At 35.5% G+C, this 27,397-nt stretch overlaps 1 protein-coding gene across 3 annotated transcripts in view; it reads right to left on the bottom strand.

The window, feature by feature from the left end:
* Positions 1-27,397, bottom strand: part of ATRNL1 (attractin like 1) — an 815,229-nt gene that overhangs the window by 737,396 nt on the left and 50,436 nt on the right. For all 3 annotated transcript variants that reach the window (XM_082721458.1, XM_082721457.1, XM_082721456.1), the window contains exons 6-8: positions 17,045-17,219; positions 11,983-12,070; positions 6,668-6,923 (exon numbers count right to left, since the gene is read on the bottom strand). In XM_082721458.1, the coding sequence (XP_082577584.1) occupies positions 6,668-6,923; positions 11,983-12,070; positions 17,045-17,219 (519 nt within the window). The remainder of the gene's footprint in view (positions 1-6,667; positions 6,924-11,982; positions 12,071-17,044; positions 17,220-27,397) is intronic.

The raw sequence follows: 27,397 nt of genomic DNA, 5'->3' as shown, positions 1-27,397 counted from the left end.
AAACCCAAGTTTAAAAAGATCCTGTGTTTCCTGCCAGCTGCTGCTACCTTCTTTGCTCCCCTTTACAAGCAAATTTCTTGAAAAAATTGATCTTGACTAATATTTCCAATTCCGCTCTCCCTCCCTTCTAAATCCAATCCAGTCAGGCTTTTACCACCCTTCCCCGTTACACAAAAAGTGTTCTTGCCAAGATCACCAATCGTCTGCACTGCACTAAATTCAATGGCCAATCCTTAGAAATCATTTTCCTTGAGGGGTACCTGGATGGCTCAGTCAGTTAAGCATCTTGATTTCAGCTCAGGTCATGATATCAGGGCCATGAGACTGAGCCCCGAAACAGGCTCATCATTGGTTTGGGGCCTACGTAAGATTCTCTCACTCCCTCTCCCTCTGTTCATCCCCCTACTCACGTGCATGTGTGTGCGTGCATGGGTGCTCTCTCTCTCTCTTTTTTTAAATCATTTTCCTTGAGCCAAGAGCAGAGCAGCATCTGGTACAATTAATCACTTTCCTGTTTAATAATCTTTCTTCACTTGGCTTCCGTTCACAACACTACTCTTCCTTGCTTATCTTCTTCTCCTTCTTATGGAACACCATGGGGCCCAATCTTTTTCTTTTGTTTATCTACACCCATTTCCTTAGTGATCTGATCCAGTCTCATGGCTTTCACTGCTTTCCATATCCTAAGAGGCCCAAAATTTACATCTCCAGCCCAGATCTCTCTCTAGTCTAATGCCTAATGGATATCTCACATATAACATATCCAAACTAACTCCTGACCTTCAAACCACCTTCACCTCAAACCTGCTTCAGAATCTTCTGTGTTCAGTATGGCAATTTCATCTCTCCGACTGCTCCAACCAAAAACCTTAAAATCATCCTTGACTCATCTATCTCAGACTCTACATCCAAAACCTTCAGCAAGTAATATTGCTGATTTAATTTAAAAACATAGATGTTGATGAGAAATGGACTAATTCTCATCATCTTCAATATTACCACCGTCCCTATCCAGATTATTTTAACAACTCCCTAAATGGCCTCCTAGCTTCTGTTCTTTCCTTCCTAGAGCTTATTTCCAACACACACAAAATGATGCTTTTAAAAATTATGTCATTCCTCTACTCAAAGTCTTGCAAGGTCTCTCCATTTAACTCAGTAAAAAAAAAACAAAAGCAATGCAAAAACCCAATAATCTTGCTTCTTTATTACTCCTCTAACCTCATCTTTTCCTTTTACTTCCCACCCGTTCTTCTCCAGATTCCTTACTGTTCCTTGAACATGCTCAGCATGCTCTTGCCTTGACACAGCTGCTCTCGCCTCAAGGAAACACTCTTCCCCGGACACTCACACGGTAAATCCCTTCACATCTTTCAACTCTTTGCTCAAAACTCACCTTTGCAGTGACATCTACTGTCTCCTTCCTGTTTTGAAACTACCTCACTTTCAATCTCTCTCTCAATCCCCTTACCTTGCTCTGATTTTCTAAAACTTACTATCTTCTAACACATCATATAACATACATCCATATTATATTTATTTTTTATTGTCTGTATCACCCTGCTCGAAATAAGCTCTGCAAAGCTAAGGGAAAATACCTGATTCATCATTTGTTGGTGTGCATTACTGCATATGTCTGAAACCAAGTAGAACCAAACTGTGCTCATATAAGCTACAAAGTCAACCCAATGTTTAGGAAGTACACCCTAGATCAACAAAACTCTAAAACTCATAAAATAGCAAGGACGATACTTACAATCTCAGCAGTTAAAAAATATTCTCTAGTATCTTAGATTTTTTTTAGTGCTAATCTATAATTCTCCAATTAAGATAATTGAAGATAAGTTAACTAAATGGTCATTTTGTTCTAAATTATATTACAAAAATCTCAAATAAGAATCACTGTATTAAATGCAGAAACAGAAATACCTTAGAATGATTTGCAATATTATTAAAAGTTGAATAAGGGTCATTTGTTAACTGGAAATTTTTTCTCTGTTTTTAAAATTTCTACATAACCATGAGATCAATATTCTTAGCGTATGCTTCTGAGTAAATTTTTAGCTACCAAAATAACCTGTTTTCATGAATTACTCTTTCTTTTCAGTTACCTCACCATGATGCTGGTTAAAGAGATAGCCCCTTCTTTAATACAAAAGCATTTTTTTCCTTAGTTGTCTAGAAGCTTTAATATGTAAGGATAGTCAAAGTAAAACCAACCTACATTTGGGGACCTGATGCCATTAAAATCAGTCAGGAAAAAAGAGGCGAAACTGCCAAAACAGTGTAGTAATTCCCCCTAAGAACAGGACTAAATAAATAAATGAATATATACTCTCTCTATGGCAACAAGTATTCATTTATAACTAAGATGATAAATTATCTTATTACTTACGTTCAAAGTAGCCCTACTTAATATCATTCCCTAAAGAAGCACTTTTCTATGATATATAGAACTTAATTTTTCTAACATATTTAAACTATATTTACTCATTGGTTTTGTATTCTTTTATTTTTAAGGACTTTCCAAAGTGAAAGTACTTCAATTATTCTTTGATATCACATACTTTCAAAAGCAGTGAATTCAAAATGCACAGGAGTAAATAAAGTAATGTTAATTTTATTATTAAGATATAATTTTACAGAAAAGTTGATGAACTCTACTTTGTCCTTAATTCACAGAATTTCAAAACTGCCCACAATTCATCTATTACTCTTATAAAACTCATAAACTATGCATTCCTCCCATTTCTATCTTATACTACATTCATAAGTGTGCCTGAAAGTAGTGCAACTAATAAGGCAAAAGTAAAACCAAAAAAAACCTGTGGATAAATTTATTTATAAATAGTATTGTTGTTATAGAATAAACCAAAAGAACTCTAAGAAATCATTAAATATTTTACCAAAACTACAATTAAAATTATATAATCAAATTATTCCAAATGAAAACAAAAACCTACCAGCCAATGAATTTATCAATTAACAACCTACATCAACATTTACCATTCATAGATTAGAAAAACTCTGACGTGCCTTCCTAGCTATCCCTAGAAAGCATAATCACCACCATGTCTCATAACTGAATGATACTACTGTTCAATAAAGGGGAATATGAAAAGAGTAAGTAACATATTCTGTGAACTATAAACTATATTGTTGGGAGGCAGAGTAGAGAAGACATGTACTAATCAGGTAACTTAGAAATTCAGTTTTCAAGGCCAAAACTGCATGTGAGCCCATGTAAATAATGAATCAGAGAGCTTCTACATAAAGTCAGGGTTATACCCTCAACGAAAAATGGTTTTGTTTTGTTTTGTTTCAATCTGCTTTGCAGAGGCAGGCAGAAAATGTCTATTTTAGCGTTGGCCCTATGTGGAAGGAGAAAGGGCTTCCCTTGAAAACTTTCCTTCAAACACTAGACATCATGTCACTGTGGGCATGAATTTACCCTACATATAAATAAGGTCCCAAAAAGCATATGCCGAAATTTTAATTTAATTTAGACCAAGGTTTCTAGGCCCCCAGAAGTACATATTCTCTCTAGAGCAGGCGAACTAACACCCAAGGGGGCCCAATCTGGAACAAAGCCATGCTCGTTTGTGGTATGTATTATATGTGGCTGCTTTTATGCAAACCAGCCGAGCTGACTAGTTATGATAAAAACCACGTGGCCCACAAAACCTGAAATATTTACTCTCTGTCCCTTTACAGAAAAGACTGTGACCCTTAGTTTAAAATATTGATAATATGGTCAAATGTACTTAAAACAAAACAAGAATTAAAGCAGCCGAAATAGTAGCCTATAAATTGGAGGTTGACCAAAGAGTGAAAGTACTAGTTAACTTCAGACTTCATTTTTTATGAAACTTCAAAAGTCAAAACCTCTGGTTCAATCATAAGATTCATGATAGTTTAATTCTGAATCTTCCCAGTTTCCTCAGAGAAGATGTGGAAAACAATAAGGAAAACACGAAGGTAACGTGAAAGAAAAAGAAAATTAAATATCCAGAGAAACTAGGAACTTTTAAAAAACTACAAACTCCAAATAAGGTGTGAATATGCAAACAGGTAAGTAAAACCAAGAGAGTCACAGAGAAAAAGCCACAAGAATGCAGAAAAGATGAGAAACAGGAGTGTGGAAGAAGCTTAATGGCAGCAGATCTCAAAAATTACCACGCTCCTTCCCACAAAAAGGCTTTCTCTCCCTAAATGTAAGAAGAGCCATAATTATAAACAAGAAGACAACAGAGTAACACAAAGTATACAAAAACCAGATGGAATATAAAGCAAAATCCAATCCCCTCTTATACACAAGAGACACATTTAAAACAAAGTGATTCTGGAAGGTTAACAATGAAGGAAAGGGCAAAAGTATACCAGGAAAATACTGAACCCCTTCCCACAGAAAGCAAGAGCCATAATATTAAATATCAGACAAAGTAGAAATCAAGTCAAATCAAGTCAACATTAAGCAAGCAAAGCAATTTATAATATTAAAAGACACAATTTACAATAAAGATGTAACAGTTATGAATATCCACAATATCAACTTTTATAAAGTATAAATTCCAGAATATACAAGGAAAAATGGGCAAAAATAACCTAACATTTTTAGGCTTTAATTCAATTTTCAGAGCATAGCAGGTAAAGTACCAAAAAAAGTAAGGAAAGAATAGAATACCTAAACAGATTAATGAAGTAGATTTGATAGATATGTGTTCCCTGAACAACATAATAAAGAAAAAAATCAATAACAAAATCAAAAAACAAGCACGCTTCTACATAGAAAATTTCTAACTGCTGCTTAAACAACCCTTGGGCCCATCTAAGATATGCAATGACAGCCACATGTGCTTCAATGCCACCATGAGTCTGTTACAACAATAATGTGTGTACATAGCCGTCTATCCAATACAGTATCGCTAATTAACCATTACACCCCAAAGTGTTCCCATCAGCAGGAATTCTCTTTAGATCTGTTCTATTTTCCCAGTAAGTTAAGAAGTCAGGTCATTGGCTCAGGGTAATTGTGGAGAAGGAAGCACTGAAAGTTTAGAGAGGAAATATGAATGAAATGTAAATATTTGTATAGAGAGGAAATATATACGAAATAGAGAGGAAATGTATGAAATGGTCAACCTGGGAGAGTTGGAGGAAAGACTGGTGATTATGAGGTTCAAGCTGGGTAAGGTGAGAAGTACAGATAAGGGAGTGATAGTGAAAAACCTATAGGAGGCCCAATGCACTGACAGCTCCAGTAAGGTTGCAGAATTGTGGGAGGTGGGGTACTAGAAGGAGTAAACTGGAAAGATCAGTGGCACTCAATGAGTAAGATAACTGAAATGGAAATTATGGGATACACCGAGGAACACAGGTCAAGGGTATAACAATGGGAAAGAGAGACTCAAATAGGATGGGAAATAAGATCCCGGAAGAGAGATTTTTAAAAAAGAGAGAATCCAAGAATTAGAATAACGCTTTAAGTGGATAGTGAAATCAGAGAAATAGTTGACTAACATTTTGCTTTCTAATGTATTGTAATGTAATATATTCTGTGGGGTAGAATGATAGTGGACCAGAAGTTATATTTTTCAAGGAATAAAGCAGTGATCTGAGGGCAACAGAAAAGTAAAGAAGTAATAGGCGACACAGTTTGACGATGTAAGGTTCAAAGGTGAATGCTTTAAAAGAGGAAGGAAGGGGAATAGTGTAAAATGGCAATAAGAAGTAAGAAGGATATGTATTCCACTTTCCACTCAGCTGCAGTGGGGATTTTGAAAAGAAAACTTATCACTTGAAAGGACTGCAGGGGGAAGAGAGGAATATTTTTAGAAAAGGAGTCTTGTGAGCACATTAAGGACTCCCTTGTTGCTCTGTAAGTGAGAGTCCTCATTAAGACTACACAAGGACTCTAAATAGTTGAATATAGCTATCTATACACAAAGGAGCCAAAAACTTGAGTTCATAATACTGGCCAGAGCTAAAAATGGAATATGGTTTTTAATCTAAACAGGGAACATATGGTATGTGTACATAAATTTTGTAAAAAAAAAAATCTTGTGTTTGAAAATGTTGTAAAGAATTTTTTTTTTAATTTTAAAGTACCAGAAAAACAAAGAAGAGTATTTAAAAGCATAGTATAAAAAGTCGTATGCAGATCGTCTCAGTCACCTTCACCCACCAGATAATAATCTCTTATAAAAGATTACAACAGACCATCTTCAGGAAGCTAACTTTAAAAGAATAATACACATATAGAGATCCTACAGAAAGATTAAAAACAGAACCCTGAAAAAATGAAAATCCTGAAATCATGGAATGCATCGTAAAGAGACTATTTTAGTGTTAGTTCTTGGTTCATAAGTAAAATCCAAAGAAATAGCACCATCTGTTGGAATTTCTCATATTTATAAAAATTCTCAATTCTTGAAAATGTGTAACTGGTATGTAACACTTCCTCACTTTTAGCTAAGAAGGTAAATACTAAAGGACAAAACCTAACACAAAACCAAAAGGTTTATATTAAAAAGTAATTCTTAGCTCATAATTCTGATTTTTAAAAACTCAGCATTTGACTAAATTCATACGAAGATTTTATTAAAGATAACAATAGTCTCAACTAATAAAGGAAAGAGTATATAGTTACATTTTCAAAGTAACTCACAGATATGGTATTCCTGTATGCTGCTTGTATAACCATATATTGCCGAATATCCAAATATTATGATCATGACAACATCTCTACTATCCAACTCCATAATGTGTGCTGAATGTCCCTCCACAGCATACTGCTGACCATGTCCAAGAACAGTCGGAGTTTTTGTACTCCATGACTGACTATGTACGTTAAAAACCCATAGTTCATCGGTGACATTGCCGTCATTTGTTTCAATTCTGCCTCCATACATAAAGATGTTTTCCTGTAAATTAAAAACATATATTAATAAGCAAAATAGTCATATCTTAGCAATATAATTAAAAATAAAGGTTTAATTTAAACACTAAACTTTAGTAATCACTCATAACATGCACAAGGCATAGATTTTATTTATAGAAAGTCAAATGGAATTAATGCTTTTACTTACAAGAAGGGGGGGAAAATCCATACTTTCAAAAAGTTACTTTAAAATACTTTCTTTAAAATAGCTATATTAATAGAGTTAAATTGACTATATTTTTAATTCTCTTAGTTGTTGAGTCTCCACTTCTTACACTTAAATTTTACCAGCTATGTATATTGCTTTGTGCTATTCTCATTCACTGTTTTCTTCAAGAACTGTCCACCAAAAAGGTAGACCACATTGCAGAATACAAAATCAACATACAAAAAATCTATTCTATTTCTATACACTAAAAATGAACAATCCAAAAATGAAAAATGAAACTAAGTAAACAATTCCATTCACAAAAGCATCAAGAAGGAAATAATACTTAAAAATAAATTTAACAAAAGAAATAACTAACTCTGAAAGCTACAAAATATTGTTGAAAGAAATTTTAAAAGATCTAAATGAATGGAAAGACAACCCATGTTCATTGGTCAAAAGACTTAATATAATTAAGATGGCAATGTCTCCAAATTGATCAACAGATTCAATGCAATCTCTTAAACTGCTTCTTTGTAGAAATTGACAAGTTGATTCCAAAACACATGGAATTGCAAGGAACCCAGAATATCCAAACAATCTTGAAAAAGAGGGTTATAATTGGAAGACTCACACTGTTCAATTTCAAAACTTACTATAAAGGAAAAGTAATCAAGACAGTGTACTAAAGGCATAAAGACAGGCATATAAATCAATAGAACTGAGAGTCCAGAAATAAATCTGTATATCTAGGGCCAACTGATACTTGACAAAAGTGCCAAGACCACTCAGAAGGAAAAGAACAGCCTCTTCAACAAATGGTATAATGAGAGCTAGACAGTTAACATGACAAAGAATGAACTTGAACCTTTATGGCATACTATGTACAAAACCCAACCCAAATGGATCAAACACCTAAATTTAAGAGCCAAACTATAAAATTTTAGAAAGAAACAGGAGGTAAACCTTCATAACACTGGATTTGGCAATGGTTTCTTAAATATGACACCAAACACAAGCAACAAAAGAAAAACAATAAATTGGATTTCATCAAAATTAAGAAACTTCTGTGCTTCAAAAGACACTATCAAGAAAGCTCACAGAATGGGAAAAAATCTGCAAAGCCTGTATTTGATAAGGGACTTGTATCTAGAATATCTAAATACCTCTTACTTCTCAATAATAAAAAGACAAATAACCCAATTAAACAATGGGAAGGGGGAGTACCTGGGTGGTTCAGTTGCTTAAGGGATCTGCCTTCAGCTTATGTCAGGATCCCAAGACCCTGGGATCCAGCCCTCCCCAACCCAGTCCCCAAGCCTCCTCCCACAGGGCTCTCTCAGCAGAGAGTCTGCTTCTTCCTCACCCTTTGCCCCTCCCCTCTCCACCAGTTCTGCTCTTTCTCTCTCAAATAAATAAATAAAATCTTTTAAAAATAAAATGAAATAAAAGTAAATTTAAAAAATTAAAAATGGTAAGAGAACTTGAATAGATTTTCTCCAAAGAAAATACAAATAGGCAATAAGCACATGAAAAGATGACTCATAACATTAGTCAACAGGGAAATGCAAATCAAAACAAACTCTGATACCACTTCACTAGGGATGGTTATAATCCAAAACGATATCAAATAACCAGTGCTGGCAAGGATGTAAAATAACTGCAACCTTCATATATGGCCTGTAGAAATGTAAAATGATGTAGCCACTCTGGAAAACAGTCTGGTAGTTCCTCAAAAAGTTAAATATAGAGTTACCATTTGACCCAGCAAATTTCAATCCTACTTATATACCCAAGGGAAACATAAGCACATGTCCACACAAACACTTACACATGAATGTTCACAGCAGCATTATCGTAGCCAAAAGGTAAAAAAACAACTCAAATGCCCAATCAACTGATAAATGAATAAAGCAAGTGTAGTATATCCATAATAGAATATTATTTAGCCATAAAAATGAAGTATCAATACATGCTACAACATGCTAGACACAAACTATATGGTATATAATGTCATTTATATGGAATATCCAGAACAGACGAATCTCTAGAGATTCATGATTGCTTAAAGCTGGGAGGATGAGGAGGTTTAGAGTAACAAGGGTACAAGTATCTTTGTGAGGTTCTAAAATTGATTATTGAACCAACTCTGCGATTTTATGCAAATACGCAAAAGGTTGTTGCACAACTCTAAATTAAAAACCATTCCAAATGCACACTATGGATGACTGAACTCTATGGTATATCAATTACATCTCAAAAGTTATTACCACAAAAATGCAATAATCAAAACACTAAAACTAAAAATCAAAATTAAAAGAAAAAAAGCATTTATATACACACAAACACATATACACTTGATCTTAGCCAAAAGGCCGAGAAGTGGTTCATAAACACATATACATAGAGAGGTTTTTATCTTTAAAACATGCATGCACATAGAAAAAAAGATTAACATTTATTCTTTACATCACTCTTGTATTTTCCCAATTGTCTTAAATAAGCACAGAAAATATTTAAGTTTTTATTTAACAGGTCTAGTCAAAGACTACAAAATATAAGAATCTTTGTTGATTCAAAATAAAACAGTTAAATAGCCCATGTTTTAATCATACTAAATTCATGAATTACACAAGAGTAAGTGAGTACAATGTAATCCCTATCAAAAAATCCGTGACAGTGGAGAAACAGAAAAATCTATCCTAAAATTCATACGGAATCTTAAATGATTCCAAGTTGGCAAAACAAACTTAAAAAACAAGATCAAAGCCGGAAGTCTCACACTTCCTCATTTCAAAACTTACTACAAAAGTATAATAATCAAAATTGTGTCACACTGGTACTGGTACACAGACACAGATCAAAAGAATAGCCCAGATAGGGGTTCCTGGGTGGCTCAGTGGGTAAAGCCTTTGCCTTCGGCCCAGGTCATGTCTCAGGGTTCTGGGATAAAGCCCCGCATCGGGCTCTCTGCTCAGTGGGGAGCCTGCTTCTCCCTCTCTCTTCTGCCTCTCTGTCTACTTCTGATCCCTCTCTGTCAAATAAATAAATAAAATCTTTAAAAAAAAAAAGAATAGCCCAATATAAACCCTCACACATGATGAAATGATTTTCAACAAGGGCACCAAAACCATTCAATGAGGAAAAGACAGTCATTTCAACAAATGGTGAAGGGAAAACAAAGTATCTACATGCAAAGAAATGAAAGTGAACACCTACCCTACACCATAAACAAAAAAATTAACTCAAAATGGATTAAAGAGCTAAATATAAAAACTAAAACTTTAAAACTCTTAAAAGAAAATATAGGGAAATAACATAACATTGTTACTCATAACAATGGATTTGGCAATGACTTCTTGGATATAACACCAAAAGCCCAGAGAAAAACAACAACAACAACAAAAAAATACATTAACTGGACTATGCCAAAATTAAAAACTTATGTACATCAAAGAATGTATCAAGAGAGTGAAAAGAGCCCACAGAATGAGAGAAAATATTTGCAAATCATGTATCTGATACGGGGCTAATATTCAGAATATATAAAGAACACTTTCAACTCAACAACAAAGAAACAACCAACCTGATTTTAAAAATGGGCAAAAGACTTGAATATACGTTTCTTTAGAGGAGGCATACAAATAGCCAAAAAGCACATGAAAAGATGCTCAACATTACCTATCATTGAAAAAATGCAAATCAAAACCAGAATAAATACCATTTCATATAAGGGTGACTATTATAAAAAACAAACAAACAAACAAACAAAAAATAATAAGTGTTGACAAGGATGTGGAGGGATTAGAATCCCGTGTCCTGCTGGTGAAAATGTAAAATGGTGCAGTTGCTGTGAAAAACAATATGACAATTCCTCAAAATAATCAAAATAGAATTATAATATATTCCAGCAACTCCTCTTCTAGTTATCTATCCAAAAAATTTAAAGGAGGACTTAAATAGTTATATATCCATGTTCACAACAGCATCATTCACAAGAGTTAAAAATGTGAAAGCAACCCAAGGGTCTATCAATGAATGAATGGATAAATAAAATGTGATATGTCCATACAATAGAATATTATTTAGGCTTAAAAAGGGAGGATACTCTAGCATATACTGTATGGATGAATCTTGAGGGCATTATGCTAAGTAAAATAAGCCAGTCAAAAGACAAAGACTGTATGATTCCACTTATATGAGGAGTAGTCAAATTACAGAGAGAGAAAGTAGAATGGTGGTTGCGGGGGCTTGGGGAATAAAAGGGGGAGTTATTGTTCAATGGGTATAGAGTGTCATTTTTGCAAGATGAAAAAAGGTCTGGAAATAATGGTGATAACTGTTGTACAACAATTTGTATCCTTAATGTCACTCAAAATACATTTAAAAATGGTTAAAATAGTAAATTTTATATTATGTGTACTTTACTACAATTTTTTAAAAGCCGAGGTGGCTCAGTGGGTTATGTGACTGCCTTCAGCTCGGGCCATGATTCCAGGATCCTGGGATCAAGCCCCACAATGGGTTCCTGGCTCAGAGGGGAGTCTGCTTCTCCCTCTCCTTCTCCCCCTCCCCATGCTTGCTCTCTCACTCACTCTCTCTTTTCCAAATAAATAAATAAAATCTTTTAAAAAAAAGTGATTAACCTGATAACTAGGCATAAAGCCATGGACAAAAACTGAATCTTCATTTTTTCTCATGTTTAATGAAAAATTGTACTAAAATCTATTTTTTTACTAAAATACTATACAAGTTTGTGACATCTCAAGTTATTGTGATCTATGATCTATTCTCATTAAGATTTGAAGTAAAACTGGGATTTAGCATTTTTTTTTCCTCAAAGGTAAACTCTTAAAAAAAACATTGAATAGAATGTAAAAAGAACGATCCATACCTGATATAAAGCAAGAGAGTGTCCATATCTCTGGAGAGGACCCCTTGATAGACTTCCTACATTCCATATACTGCTTTCCAAATTATAACTAAAAGCAAAAAAATAGAAAAGAAAAAAAACTTTATAAGCTAAGATTCATTTTTGTTTTTTTAATTTGCATGTTTTCCTCGCTTGTATTCAAGTATTCATTCAACTCAAAAATTATTATAACTAATAAACATAATTTCATGTGCCACATTAGAAATTTTTAATAAAGACTCATTCAAGACATACCTACTCTAAATCAAAATTCAATCATTTAAACATGTAATATATATTAACTTGAGTAGGCTATTTATTACTGGAATTAATTTGTTCAATTACCCTTAACAATTTCAACCAACTGAGTAGCCTAAATAATAAGTGAGTTATTCTGCATTTTTAAGTTTTTTTAAAAGCCACCTTTTTCTTTTCAAAATAGATAAAATTTCTCCCTATTTTCATAACAGCCATTTCCTTTATGTATTCATTTTTATTCTTTTATACAGACTAAGCTTAGCATTATGTAAATTAACTAAGTATGCATTTCCTATGCCAAATATAACACGTTCACAGAACACTTTTTGAAATAAAATGAATCTAGTAAGATAGAAGCTTCTGTAAAAATAAAGTACTTATTGGATTACAGGATAAAAAAAGAAAATTAATATATTCTAAAATATATATATGAAACAGAAGTTCCAAACTATGAATCTCAAGTGCTCATCCAACAGAACTCCACCATCATACTCTACACTCAAAGTTCCTCAATTTGCCTAAACATAAAAAAGGGAAGCACCAAGCTAAGAATTAGCAAGAACATTGTTTACGAAGTTCATTATCAATTATTTTCCCTCTTCTCTTCAACTCATCAAGAAAGGTAAGAGGACTCCCTTCACCCAAAAAAAAAAAAAAAAAAAGAGAGAGAGAGAGAGAGAAAGAAAGGGTTACTAAAAATTGTCTTCAGTATCATGTTTAACTTATTTCCTACCATGGAGTTATAAAATATGTGTATGTCATAAATGAGGAAATATAATCAACCAAAACATAAACATAACTTCCAGACTCGTACCTGTATCTACCTACCATATCTGCACCCAACACACAGCTTTCTACCAAATTACCATAAATTAGGGGCCAGCAAACTATTTCTGTAAAAGGCCAGACAATAAATATTTTAGGCTTTGTGTACCACATTGGTCTCATACATTCTTCTTCGGTTCTTTTCTACAGCCCATTAAGAATGCAAAACCATTCTTAGCATCTAGGCCCTAGGCCCCTCCTTGGCAGTTGGCTGTTTCTGCTATCAATAAACTATATTTGTGTTCCTGGTGCAGTGGATCCCACAACATTCTAGCAGTTCTTCCATCTCTTTCCTGCATCACCACGTTATGGATTTACTAGATAATTCCCATTGGCATAAAAACATGGTGTTATTTTTCCCCACTTATTAAAAAAAAAAAGGAAAATTTCTCTTGACCTTACTGTTCCCCCTTCAAGCTATCACCCCATTTCTTTACTATGCCTATTCTTCCTTACCCCACCCTGAACCTCTCCACTCTCTTCAACTAACTCTAAATAAGCTTTTAAAACGAGGCTACAACAAAACTGTTTTTGTTAAAACCAGCTTCCTCCTGCTAAATCCCTGGGCCTTCTCAGTCCTCATTTTCCTTGATTTGGTTAATCATTAGCATCTGACACGGCTAATCAATCCTTTCTCCTCATATATTCTCTTCCCTTGCCTTCAAAGATACCACACTTGGTTTTCCTACCTCACAGGCCACTCCTTTACAGCCTCCTCTGCTGTTTTCTCATCTTTTACCTTGACCTCCTAGTGATACGGTGCCTTGGGATCGGTTCTTGGTTCTCTTCTCCACCTAGAATTCATTCCTTTAATGATATCATCCCAACTCAAGCCCCATTTCTATTCTTCTTACAATCCCAGTATAGTCTTCACAAAGTAGGCACAATGCAAGTCAAAGCATGCTCAAAGATTCCCATGACTCTCAAAAAACCTACAACATCCTACATGATCTGTCTCTCTCTCCGACTATCCCAAGAAGTTCATGTGTCCCTCTCATGTATTCCATGAAAGTCACAAGGCCTCCTTTTTGCTGCTTGAACTGTGCAAGTAGCTCCACATTAAGGCTTTTGTCTGGCTCTTTTCTGTCTCCAGATAACTGCACTGCCAATGCTTAATCTCTTTAAATCTGTTGTTATCACCTTTCCCACGATGGCTACCTTGACCACATTGATAACTCTCCTCTTTGCACTTTGTGATTTGCTTATCCTATCTATCTCGGTATCTTTTTATACATATATATATATATATATATATATATATATATATTTTACATAAAATGTACTTATTTATGATGGTAATTGTGTTTTTCTAATTGCCTGTCTTTCCTCACTAACTCCATAAATATAGAGACAATATGTCCACTATGTATCCCAAATATCAAGCATACAGTTAATATTCAAAACAGTTTGCTATGCCCATAAATACATGTTAATTCTCACTAATGTCAGTATATAACGTAAGGGTCTATTTAGCCAGAGCGATTCCATCCGGTTAAACAGTGGTTTTGTTGTTTACCCAGTAAAACTTAAACTGACCCTGCCCCCCCACCAGGGGACTTACTTAAAATCAAGTCCAGGAAACCAGTCCCAGGTAACAAAGCCCAAATACAAGGGTGGGTCAGGCTGGGTGGAGACATCCAATCAGTGGGGCATGTATTCTGTCTCCCTAGCTACCAAGGAGTGTGGGCCCTGCCTTTTGGGCGCCTTTTGGGTGCCAATTCTGACCAAGGTGATAGCCTAGTTCAAATATCTACTATAGGGTAAATTGTGATTCAATTGGTCACTTGTGTGTGACCTAGCATGACTATGCAGCTTTCTCTGTATGTTGCAATCTCATTGGCCACCTGTGTGTGGCCAACCACATGGCCCTTGCCCTTTAAAAGTTAGTCAGTAAGGCAGGGAAGGGTCACCTCTTTGTAAGAGGCAGCCCCGAACAGTCAGTTTGATTCTCGATGCTTGGCGCAAAATAAAGCTTTGCTTGACCTTCACTTTTTATCAGTCTCGCTCCTTTGATCACGGACCTATCATTGGGGGACCCATCATATATGTTCTGTCAAATAATACAGAATTTTATATCTTAGTGAACAATTTTGTCTTAAAATATAACATCTAGGGGCATCTTGGTGGCTCAGTCAGTTAAGCATCTACTTTAAGCTCAGGACATGATCCCGGAATCCCAGGATCAAGTCCCAAACTGGATTCCCTGCTCACAGGGAGACTGCTTTTCCTTCTGCCCCTACCCCTGATCATGTTCTCTTTCTCTCCCTTTCTCTCTCTCTCTCTCAAATAAAATCTTTGTTAAAATTGCAAAAGATTCTTACAAATGTAACATCTATACCTCGATTAAATTCTATAGAAGAGAAATTGACTAATGACTAACATCACTTCTAAAAGCCAATAAATATCCTTACCTATCTACAACTGAATTACATTCAGAATAATAAAAACAAAAAATTCTCTAACTTGTAAACACAGCAACCAGGTTACTTTTAATCTGACACATCAAGACTTAAAACTAAACACTACAGGCAAAAGAAACAGGTTGCAGACAAAAAAAAAAAAGTTAAATTATCTGAGTCAAATGAGAAATATATAAGTTTAAGAGTATGAAATGATATTCACCACTTAATTTTAAATACGCATTTAAACTTGTACAGAACACAAATTTTTAAGATTCCCATGTTTCCCTGATACTGTACTCTATCTTCACAAAGATGCAAAGACCACAGTTTAATTCAAAGTATTATTTTATTTTCATGGACTTTTCATTATCATTAATCATAGTTAATTTCCTTCTCATTTCCACATTTAAATTGTATTATTGCTTCAGGTTCTTTTTATACCTTTAACAACTTGTTTAATACTACCAACACTCCTTCAATTCTTTTTAGAATATTTTATCCTTCATATACTATGAGGTATAATTCTAATTATTCACTTAAATATTTACCTAGCACTCTTCCTTTTCTTCCTCTCCAGAATTCATTTTAGACTAATTCCAATCGTATTCAATCATAGCTTTAAAGCAATCTCCTCTTAAACACAGACATTTTTATATTCTCCAAAGTAACAAGGTTAGTATTTTCACTTGGTAGGGTTGCCAGATAAAATATAGGATGCTCAGTTAAATCTGAATTTCAGATAAGCAACCAACAAGTTTTTAGTGTACCCATGCAATATTTGGAACAAAAGCAAAAATACCTATTTTTAAAGTTATTTTGTATATTGCATATTGCAAGGAGCCTACATGCAACATATATAATTTTACAATGAAGACTAACAAGGTCAGTTCTGACTGGTTGATGCCCAGGTTGTACCAGTTATATTATTATATCGAAAACAATACTGATAATCAAATTACTCTTTCTAATTCCTCTTTTATTATATTAATAGATGGTTGATAAAATAAAACTGGCAGCTGAAAAAAAAGTCAGATAAACCTGCCACCCATGTGATTTTTCATGTCATCCAATCATGCAGAGGATAATCTCTACTGCACCAACAGCAAATGAATGATTTATTTTATAATATTGGCGCTGTGTTCCCAAAAGCTTGTAAAATAAAAGCTCAGGTAAATTAAAACTTACGGAACAAAAAACTGAAAGTATTTTTATATAAGCAAATACACTTCATTCTAAGAAAATGAAAGGTGACAGGATTTTTAATGTCTAATACAGGCACAGTCCCCTACTTCTTTGAAGTTAGTATTTTCATACTAAGAATTTGAGAAAAGCAATCTCTAGAGAAGTAATAAGATTTCTACAAAACAAACTTACATGCACAATGACAAAAATTAACTATGTATATACTGATTTTATGTATTCTCAAATCAGTCCTATGTAGCAAGTAGTTACTACCACTGATCTGCTTATAAATTTGGACAGCAATAAAATAAGAAATTTAGTATAACCTTATTACCAAAATAATCCAATAGATTATGAACATTTGAAAAAAAACTTACTTCAGGACCATTTGAAAAGAACTGTAGTTAAAAGTATATCCACCAATCACCCACATAAATTTCCCATGTAAAACTGCTTTATGGGAAGCCCGACCTACAGAAGGACTGAAGGGTTTAACATTTGGCAAAATCCAGTAAGACTCAGTAGAAGGAACATTCAAAGAACAATCAGGACCTATTAAAAAAAAAAATCAAACACAATGCATTAAACAAAGACCTTAGGTTATAGAAATAGAATATAAGGATTAAGAAAATTTAAGAATTCAATGCTCATGATACTAATGAATGCAATATACATAAAATGACCTAACATATAACTTATAGGAAAATTTCTAAGACCAAAAATAATGCCTACCAGGCAAAAAATTCATATACCCAATCAGACATAAATACCACAACCTGAAAAAAAATCATTTAAGTAATACGAAATATCCTATTTACTTTATTATGCTACTAGAATGCTACTGGAGTATCAGACTGCAAATCAATGTAACCAAATCCTGGTTTAGTCACTAACAACAAATGTGACCTTGAGCAAGTCTGTTTGTCTCTCCCATCATCAATCTTTCATCTATACACTAGAAATAACAATTGATCCCCTAAAGATTATCATAATTTTTAAAAGACAATGGAAATGAAAGCATTTATAAATTATAAACTATTAAACAAATATGAAACCAAAAATTATATTTTTCTTAGTATCATTATATAAAGAACAACCAAAATTGGTATTAGTAGAGAGGCTTATTATCCTCAAACAGAAAAAAATTATTATGCATAATAAAATAAAAAGTATTAATAAGTGCAGGATAACCTAAATAACTTTATGTTAAAAACACTGCCTTTACCTACCCATCATTCAAGTTACTCATGAGACTTGATTTCCTCTGTAAAATATAGGAGACTAGCCTAGATCAGGTTTCTCAAACTTAACTAATAGAAGGAATGCTCCCGAAGGAAATACATATTTCACCAAACTTAAGGTTCATAAATTATTTTAATTCTAAGGAAACTAAAATACACTGAAATAAAACTAAATATAAATTCCTTATGTTTGAAGTACTTTCATAAATATAAAACCAACAAAAATTTATAAATTGTATATAAACTTACAAAACCCGTAAAATTAATGTTTACTTAATATGATGGTAATAGTGCTTTGCTCAAAGTAAATCATTGGTCCCAAGTTGAAAATGATATTACTACAGTGCCTTTTTAACATACTTTAGCATACCTATATTATCTTGACATAATTCTCTCATCACATTTCTTTCCTTTACCTTTAATAAATAGTTTAAATTCAATAATATGCCATATTATCATTTGAACTGCACTTGTCACAAAAGCATAAAAAACCTGAGGAATATTCTTTTTAGCCTATAGTAAGTAACATCACTTGGTCTCAAATCCATAGCAAACAGGAATGCTAACATTGCAACCAAGTGACATTTTTACTCAATTACGAGAGCAATCACTTGGCTTAAATTTGTTAATACCAAAAAGTTTTAGATTATCTTGAATCACAAAATTTTAAAATATCCGAAGAGACTCTGATGTGAGAGACGTGAACCCAAACAGTTCCCATTTGTTTCTGGGTTCACTCACCCTGCACTCATTCATTCATCTTCAAAGTCCTTTTCAGTGCTTGCGTGCTATATTTTTCAGGTACAAACTAGGTAGCATTCTAGCTTATCTCTTTGATAACATGATAATCCTTTAAATCAGATACAGAAAATGTTACTGATTCTGAGTGAGAAGACTACAAACTATTCCTTGGTAACTGAAGAAATTTAAAGAATATACTGCTGCCGGAGGAGTCAAGATGGCGGAGAAGTAGCAGGCTGAGACTACTTCAGCTAGCCGGAGATCAGCTAGATAGCTTATCTAAAGATTGCAAACACCTGAAAATCCATCGGCAGATCGAAGAGAAGAAGAACAGCAATTCTGGAAACAGAAAAACAACCACTTTCTGAAAGGTAGGACCGGCGGAGAAGTGAATCCAAAACGACGGGAAGATAGAGGGGGGGGGGGGGCCTCCCAGCAAGCGGCGGAACAACAGCGCACAAAATCAGGACTTTTAAAAGTCTTTTCCGCTGAGGGACATCGCTCCAGAGGCTAAACCGGGGCGAAGCCCACGCCTGGTCAGGGTGGCCTCAGGTCCCGCAGGGTCACAGAAGGATCGGGGGTGTCCGAGTGTCGCAGAGCTTGCGGGTATTGGAATGGGAAAGCCGGCTACAGAGACGGAGCCGACAGTAAGCTCGCAGCTCGGTATTACCTTGAACCGGTCGCAGGCTCAGTGAGCTCGAAGCGCGGCCAGAGGTCAGGCAGACGGGAGTACCTGGGCACTGTTCTCTGAGGGTCCACAGAGGAGTGGGGCCCTGAGCTCTCGGCTCCTCCGGGCCGGAGACCAGGAGGCCGCCATTTGTATTCCCGTCCTCCAGAAAACTACGGCAAGCACTCAGGGAAGAAAATCTCCTGAAAGCACCCCGAGCAGATTACTCACCCCGGCCCTTGGTAAGGGCGGAGCAATTCCGCCTGGGCCAAAGACACTTGAGAATCACTACAACAGGCCCCTCCCCCAGAAGATCAACAAGAAATCCAGCCGAGACCAAGTTCACGTACCAAGGAGTGCGGTTTCAATACCAAGGAGAGTAGCAGAATTCCAGAGGAGGAGAAAGAAAAGCACGGAACTCATGGCTTTTTCCCTGTGATTTTTTTTTTAGTCTTACAGTTAATTTAAATTTTTTCTTTTTCACTTTTTGTTTTTTTCTCGCCTTCTGGTAAAAATTTTTTTTAACTTTTACCTTTTTCTTTTTTAACGTTTTTTAACGAGTTTATCTAATATATATATTTTTTCTTTTTCATATTTTTCTTATTTGTTTTCTTTTTTTTTAATTCTTTTCTTTTCTTTTTTTTTTCTCTTTTTTTTTTTTTCTTTCTTCCTTTTGGAACCTCTTTTTATCCCCTTTCTCCCCCCCTCACGATTTGGGGTCTCTACTAATTTGGTGAAAGCATACTTTCCTGGGGTTGTTGCCACCCTTTTAGTATTTTCCTTGCTCCTTCATATACTCTTATCTGGACAAAATGACAAGACAGAAAAATTCAACACAAAAAAAAGAACAAGAGGCAGTACCGAAGGCTAGGGACCTAATCAATACAGACATTGGTAATATGTCAGATCTAGAGTTCAGAATGACAATTCTCAAGGTTCTAGCCAGGCTCGAAAAAGGATTGGAAGATATGAGAGAAACCCTCTCGAGAGATATAAAAGCCCTTTCTGGAGAAATAAAAGAACAAAAATCTAACCAAGTTGAAATCAAAAAAGCTATTAATGAGGTGCAATAAAAAATGGAGGCTCTCATTGCTAGGATAAATGAGGCAGAAGAAAGAATTAGTGATATAGAAGACCAAATGACAGAGAATAAAGAAGCTGAGCAAAAGAGGGACAAACAGCTACTGGACCATGAGGGGAGAATTCGAGAGATAAGTGACACCATAAGACGAAACAACATTAGAATAATTGGGATTCCAGAAGAAGAAGAAAGAGAGAGGGGAGCAGAAGGTATACTGGAGAGAATTATTGGGGAGAATTCCCCAATATGGCAAAGGGAAAGAGCATCAAAATTCAGGAGATTCAGAGACGCCCCTCAAAATCAATAAAAATAGGCCCACACCCCGTCACCTAATAGTAAAATTTACAAGTCTCAGTAACAAAGAGAAAATCCTGAAAGCAGCCCGGGAAAAGAAGTCTGTAACATACAATGGTGAAATTATTAGATTGGCAGCTGACTTATCCACAGAGACCTGGCAGGCCAGAAAGAGCTGGCATGATATTTTCAGAGCACTAAACGTGAAAAACATGCAGCCAAGAATACTATATCCAGCTAGGCTATCATTGAAAATAGAAGGAGAGATTAAAAGCTTCCAGGACAAACAAAAACTGAAAGAATTTGCAAACACCAAGCCAGCTCTACAGGAAATATTGAAAGGGGTCCTCTAAGCAAAGAGAGAGACTACAAGTGGTAGATCAGAAAGGAACAGAGACCATATACAGTAACAGTCACCTTACAGGCAATACAATGGCACTAAATTCATATCTCTCAATAGTTACCCTGAAAGTCAATGGGCTAAATGGCCCAATCAAAAGACACAGGGTATCAGAATGGATAAAAAAACAAAACCCATCTATATGTTGCCTCCAAGAAACTCATTTTAAGCCCGAAGACACCTCCAGATTTAAAGTGAGGGGGTTGAAAGGAATTTACCATGCTAATGGACATCAGAAGAAAGCAGGAGTGGCAATCCTTATATCAGATCAATTAGATTTTAAGCCAAAGACTATAATAAGAGTTGAGGAAGGACACTATATCATACTCAAAGGGTCTGTCCAACAAGAAGATTTAACAATTTTAAATATCTATGCCCCCAACGTGGGAGCAGCCAACTATATAAACCAATTAATAACAAAATCAAAGAAACACATCAACAATAATACAATAATAGTAGGGGACTTTAACATTCCCCTCACTGAAATGGACAGATCATCCAAGCAAAAGATCAGCAAGGAAATAAAGGCCTTAAACGACACACTGGACCAGATGGACATCACAGATATATTCAGAACATTTCATCCCAAAGCAACAGAATACACATTCTTCTCTAGTGCACATGGAACATTCTCCAGAATAGATCACATCCTCGGTCCTAAATCAGGACTCAACCGGTATCAAAAGATTGGGATCATTCCCTGCATATTTTCAGACCACAATGCTCTAAAGCTAGAACTCAACCACAAAAGGAAGTTTGGAAAGAACCCAAATACATGGAGACTAAACAGCATCCTTCTAAAGAATGAATGGGTCAACCGGGAAATTAAAGAAGAATTGAAAAAAATCATGGAAACAAATGATAATGAAAATACAACGGTTCAAAATCTGTGGGACACAACAAAGGCAGTCCTGAGAGGAAAATATATAGCGGTACAAGCCTTTCTCAAGAAACAAGAAAGGTCTCAGGTACACAACCTAACCCTACACCTAAAGGAGCTGGAGAAAGAACAAGAAAGAAACCCTAAGCCCAGCAGGAGAAGAGAAATCATAAAGATCAGAGCAGAAATCAATGAAATAGAAACCAAAAAAACAATAGAACAAATCAACAAAACTAGGAGCTGGTTCTTTGAAAGAATTAATAAAATTGATAAACCCCTGGCCCGACTTATCAAAAAGAAAAGAGAAAGGACCCAAATAAATAAAATCATGAATGAAAGAGGAGAGATCACAACTAACACCAAAGAAATACAAACTATTATAAAAACATACTATAAGCAACTCTACGGCAATAAATTTGACAATCTGGAAGAAATGGATGCATTCCTAGAAACATATAAACTACCACAACTGAACCAGGAAGAAATAGAAAGCCTGAACAGACCCATAACCAGTAAGGAGATTGAAACAGTCATTAAAAATCTCCAAACAAACAAAAGCCCAGGGCCAGACGGCTTCCCGGGAGAGTTCTACCAAACATTTAAAGAAGAACTAATTCCTATTCTCCTGAAACTGTTCCAAAAAATAGAAATGGAAGGAAAACTTCCAAACTCACTTTATGAGGCCAGCATCACCTTGATCCCAAAACCAGACAAGGATCCCATCAAAAAAGAGTGCTATAGACCAATATCCTTGATGAACACAGATGCGAAAATACTCAACAAAATACTAGCCAATAGGATTCAACAGTACATTAAAAGAATTATTCACCATGAGCAAGTGGGATTTATTCCAGGGCTGCAAGGTTGGTTCAACATCCGCAAATCAGTCAATGTGATACAACACATCATTAAAAGAAAGAACAAGAACCATATGATACTCTCAATAGATGCTGAAAAAGCATTTGACAAAGTACAGCATCCCTTCCTGATCAAAACTCTTCAAAGTGTAGGGATAGAGGGCGCATACCTCAATATCATCAAAGCCATCTATGAAAAACCCACCGCAAATATTCTCAATGGAGAAAAACTGAAAGCTTTTCCGCTAAGGTCAGGAACACGGCAGGGATGTCCATTATCACCACTGCTATTCAACATAGTACTAGAGGTCCTAGCCTCAGCAATCAGACAACAAAAAGAAATTAAAGGCATCCAAATCGGCAAAGAAGAAGTCAAATTATCACTCTTCGCAGATGATATGATACTATATGTGGAAAGCCCAAAAGACTCCACTCCAAAACTGCTAGAACTTATACAGGAATTCAATAAAGTGTCAGGATATAAAATCAATGCACAAAAATCAGTTGCATTTCTCTACACCAACAGCAAGACAGAAGAAAGAGAAATTAAGGAGTCAATCCCATTTACAATTGCACCCAAAACCATAAGATACCTAGGAATAAACCTAACCAAAGAGGCACAGAATCTATACTCAGAAAACTATAAAGTACTCATGAAAGAAATTGAGGAAGACACAAAGAAATGGAAAAAAGTTCCATGTTCCTGGATTGGAAGAATAAATATTGTGAAAATGTCTATGCTACCTAAAGCAATCTACACATTTAATGCAATTCCTATCAAAGTACCATCCATCTTTTTCAAAGAAATGGAACAAATAATTCTAAAATTTATATGGAACCAGAAAAGACCTCGACAGCCCAAAGGGATATTGAAAAAGAAAGCCAACGTTGGTGGCATCACAATTCCGGACTTCAAGCTCTATTACAAAGCTATCATCATCAAGACAGCATGGTACTGGTACAAAAACAGACACATAGTTCAATGGAACAGAATAGAGAGCCCAGAAATAGACCCTCAACTCTACGGTCAACTAATCTTCGACAAAGCAGGAAAGAATGTCCAATGGAAAAAAGACAGCCTCTTCAATAAATGGTGTTGGCAAAATTGGACAGCCACATGCAGAAAAATGAAATTGGACCATTTCCTTACACCACACACAAAAATAGACTCAAATGGATGAAGGACCTCAATGTGCAAAAGGAATCCATCAAAATCCTTGAGGATAACACAGGCAGCAACCTCTTCGACCTCAGCCGCAGCAACATCTTCCTAGGAACAACGCAAAAGGCAAGGGAAGCAAGGGCAAAAATGAACTACTGGGATTTCATCAAGATCAAAAGCTTTTGCACAGCAAAGGAAATAGTTAACAAATCAAAAGACAACTGACAGAATGGGAGAAGATATTTGCAAACGACATATCAGATAAAGGACTAGTGTCCAGAATCTATAAAGAACTTAGCAAACTCAACACCCAAAGAACAAATAATCCAATCAAGAAATGGGCAGAGGACATGAACAGACATTTCTGCAAAGAAGACATCCAGTCGGCCAACAGACACATGAAAAAGTGCTCCATATCACTCGGCATCAGGGAAATACAAATCAAAACCACAATGCGATATCACCTCACACCAGTCAGAATGGCTAAAATCAACAAGTCAGGAAATGACAGATGCTGGCGAGGATGCGGAGAAAGGGGAACCCTCCTCCACTGTTGGTGGGAATGCAAGCTGGTGCAGCCACTCTGGAAAACAACATGGAGGTTCCTCAAAATGTTGAAAATAGAACTGCCCTATGACCCAGCAATTGCACTATTGGGTATTTACCCTAAAGATACAAACGTAGTGATCCAAAGGGGCACGTGCACCCGAATGTTTATAGCAGCAATGTCCACAATAGCCAAACTATGGAAAGAACCTAGATGTCCATCCACAGATGAATGGATCAAGAACATGTGGTATATATACATGATGGAATACTATGCAGCCATCAAAAGAAATCAAATCTTGCCATTTGCGACAACATGGATGGAACTAGAGCATATCATGCTTAGCGAAATAAGTCAAGCAGAGAAAGACAACTATCATATGATCTCCCTGATATGAGGAAGTGGTGATGCAACATGGGGGCTTAAGTGGGTAGAAGAAGAATCAATGAAACAAGATGGGATTGGGAGGGAGACAAACCATAAGTGACTCTTAATCTCACAAAACAAACTGAGGGTTGCTGGGGGGAGGGGGTTTGGGAGAAGGGGGTGGGATTATGGACATTGGAGAGGGTATGTGCTTTGGTGAGTGCTGTGAAGTGTGTAAACCTGGTGATTCACAGACCTGTATCCCTGGGGATAAAAATATATGTTTATAAAAAAGAAAAAATTAAAAAAAAAGAATATACTGCTGCCAAAAATATATTTTAATTCCCATTCGAAATCACTTAGAATTCAAGTTGGCAAACAGCAAACCACGAGCAAACTCCAGGCCACTATCTGTTTTCATAAACGACATTTTATTAGAACACGTCATGCTCATTCAAGTACGACCGGTAACTGCTTCCGCACGAGTACAGCTGAATACCTGCAACATAGATTTTGTGGCCTACAAAGACAAAACTCACAGAATGGTTCACCAATCTCTACGTAGACTGAAGAGAAATGAGATCATATGGACGTTATATATAAGTAATATATTCATTGGTATGAATTTTTGTATCTTGTTTTCTTAAAAAGGAAATGTAGATTTATTTTAAATCATGGAAGTCAGGAATAATAAAGCAAATAGGGTAAAATGTCAACAACAGGTGAAAATGGGGGTAAAGGGCGCTTTCATAATCTTTGTACTATTCTTATTCTTGCAATTTTTTCATAAATTTAAAACTTTCTAAGTAAAAACTTAAAAAAAGTCTACCACCTAAAGGCAGAGCTGGGAGCAGTCAAATAATACCCAGGTATTATTTGACAAAGAGCTTGACAGAGAATTAACAGCACGTAAAACTCTTGAGAGTCAGAACCATATTTAAAGTGTAATATGGGGGCGCCTGGGTGGCTCAGTGGGTTAAGCCGCTGCCTTCGGCTCAGGTCATGATCTCAGGGTCCTGGGATCGAGTCCCGCATGGGGCTCTCTGCTCAGCAGGGAGCCTGCTTCCCTCTCTCTCTCTCTGCCTGCCTCTCCGTCTACTTGTGGTTTCTCTCTGTCAAATAAATAAATAAAATCTTAAAAAAAAAAATTGTTTAAAGTGTAATATGTTTATGAAACCTATGCTAAAGCAAAATATTTCAGAGCAGGTTTGTGGTAGGCTATATAAAGCCCCTCGCCCCAAAGAAGTCTAGGTCCTAATCACTGGAACCTGTGAATGTTACCTTATCTGGCAAAATGAACTTTGAAGATATGACTAAATTAGGAATCGAGCTCAGAAGTTTATCCTGGATTATCCAGGCAGGCTCTGAATGTAATTACAAGTTTCCTTAACAAGAGAGGGAGATATGAATACAGAAGAAGAAAGCAATATGACCACTGAAGTCAGCTGTAGTGTAAGCTTTGATAGTGGAGGAAGGGAAAACTAGGAACCACAGCTCTAGAAGCAGGAAAAGTCAAGGATCTAGAAAAGATCTAGGAAAAGATCTAGAGCCTCCAGGAGTGTGACCTTGCAAGCCCTGAGATTTTAGACCAGTGAAACTGACTTCACACTTCTTATCTCAGATGGTAAGAGATTAATAAAGGTGTATTGTTTCAAGACATCAGGTTTATGGTAATTCATTATAGCAGTTATAAGAAACTAACATGTATAACTAAATTTATTACTTAATTTATTTAAATATTGTTATTTAATACAGAAAAACAAGATTCTAAAGGTTTTTTAAATTTTACTCCGTAATCTAAAAAATCTGATTTTCTACACAAAATAGGAGTTAAAATTTTTCTTACCTTTGTTACTACCATATCTTACTTCTGGCAATTATTAGAAGAAATGTCTATAGTCAAACTCTATAGATTGTCTTTATTTCGTTCTAAATTAGGAAATTTATAAATAGAATGAGATTTATGAATATGGCTTAAAAGTTTAAGGAAAACTAGATAGCTTAATTGGTAGCACGCTGTGTTCTATAACTAAAATAATTAAAAACATCATTTTATAGGGTGCCTGAATGGCTCAGTGAGTTAAGCATCTGACTTTGGCTCAGGTCATGATATCAAGGTCCTAGGATCAAGTCCCACATCAGAGTCCCTGCTCAGCGGACAATCTTGTCACTGTCCCCTGCTCATTCTCTCTCTCAAATAAATAAATGAAATCCTTTTTTTAAAATGTAATTTTATAAACTGAACATTAATTTAAAACATAAATAACTACAAAGATTACACTATACATAAAGGTGTCACCATCCATTAAAAATCTAATATTGATATCTACATTTAAGGCCCTCAAAGACTCCCTTTTTAGCTTTTTTTAAGAGAGTGGGGAAGGGGCAGGGGGAGAGGAAGAGAGAGAATCTTAAGCAGACTCCACTCTGCGCAGGGCTCAATCTCAGGTCCCTGAGATCATAACCTTAGCCAAATTCAAGAGTCGGATGCTTA

This window comes from Mustela nivalis (genome assembly GCF_964662115.1).
Source record: "Mustela nivalis genome assembly, chromosome: 2".
Classification (NCBI taxonomy): domain Eukaryota; kingdom Metazoa; phylum Chordata; class Mammalia; order Carnivora; family Mustelidae; genus Mustela; species Mustela nivalis.
This window is presented reverse-complemented; position numbering and strand designations above follow the sequence as displayed.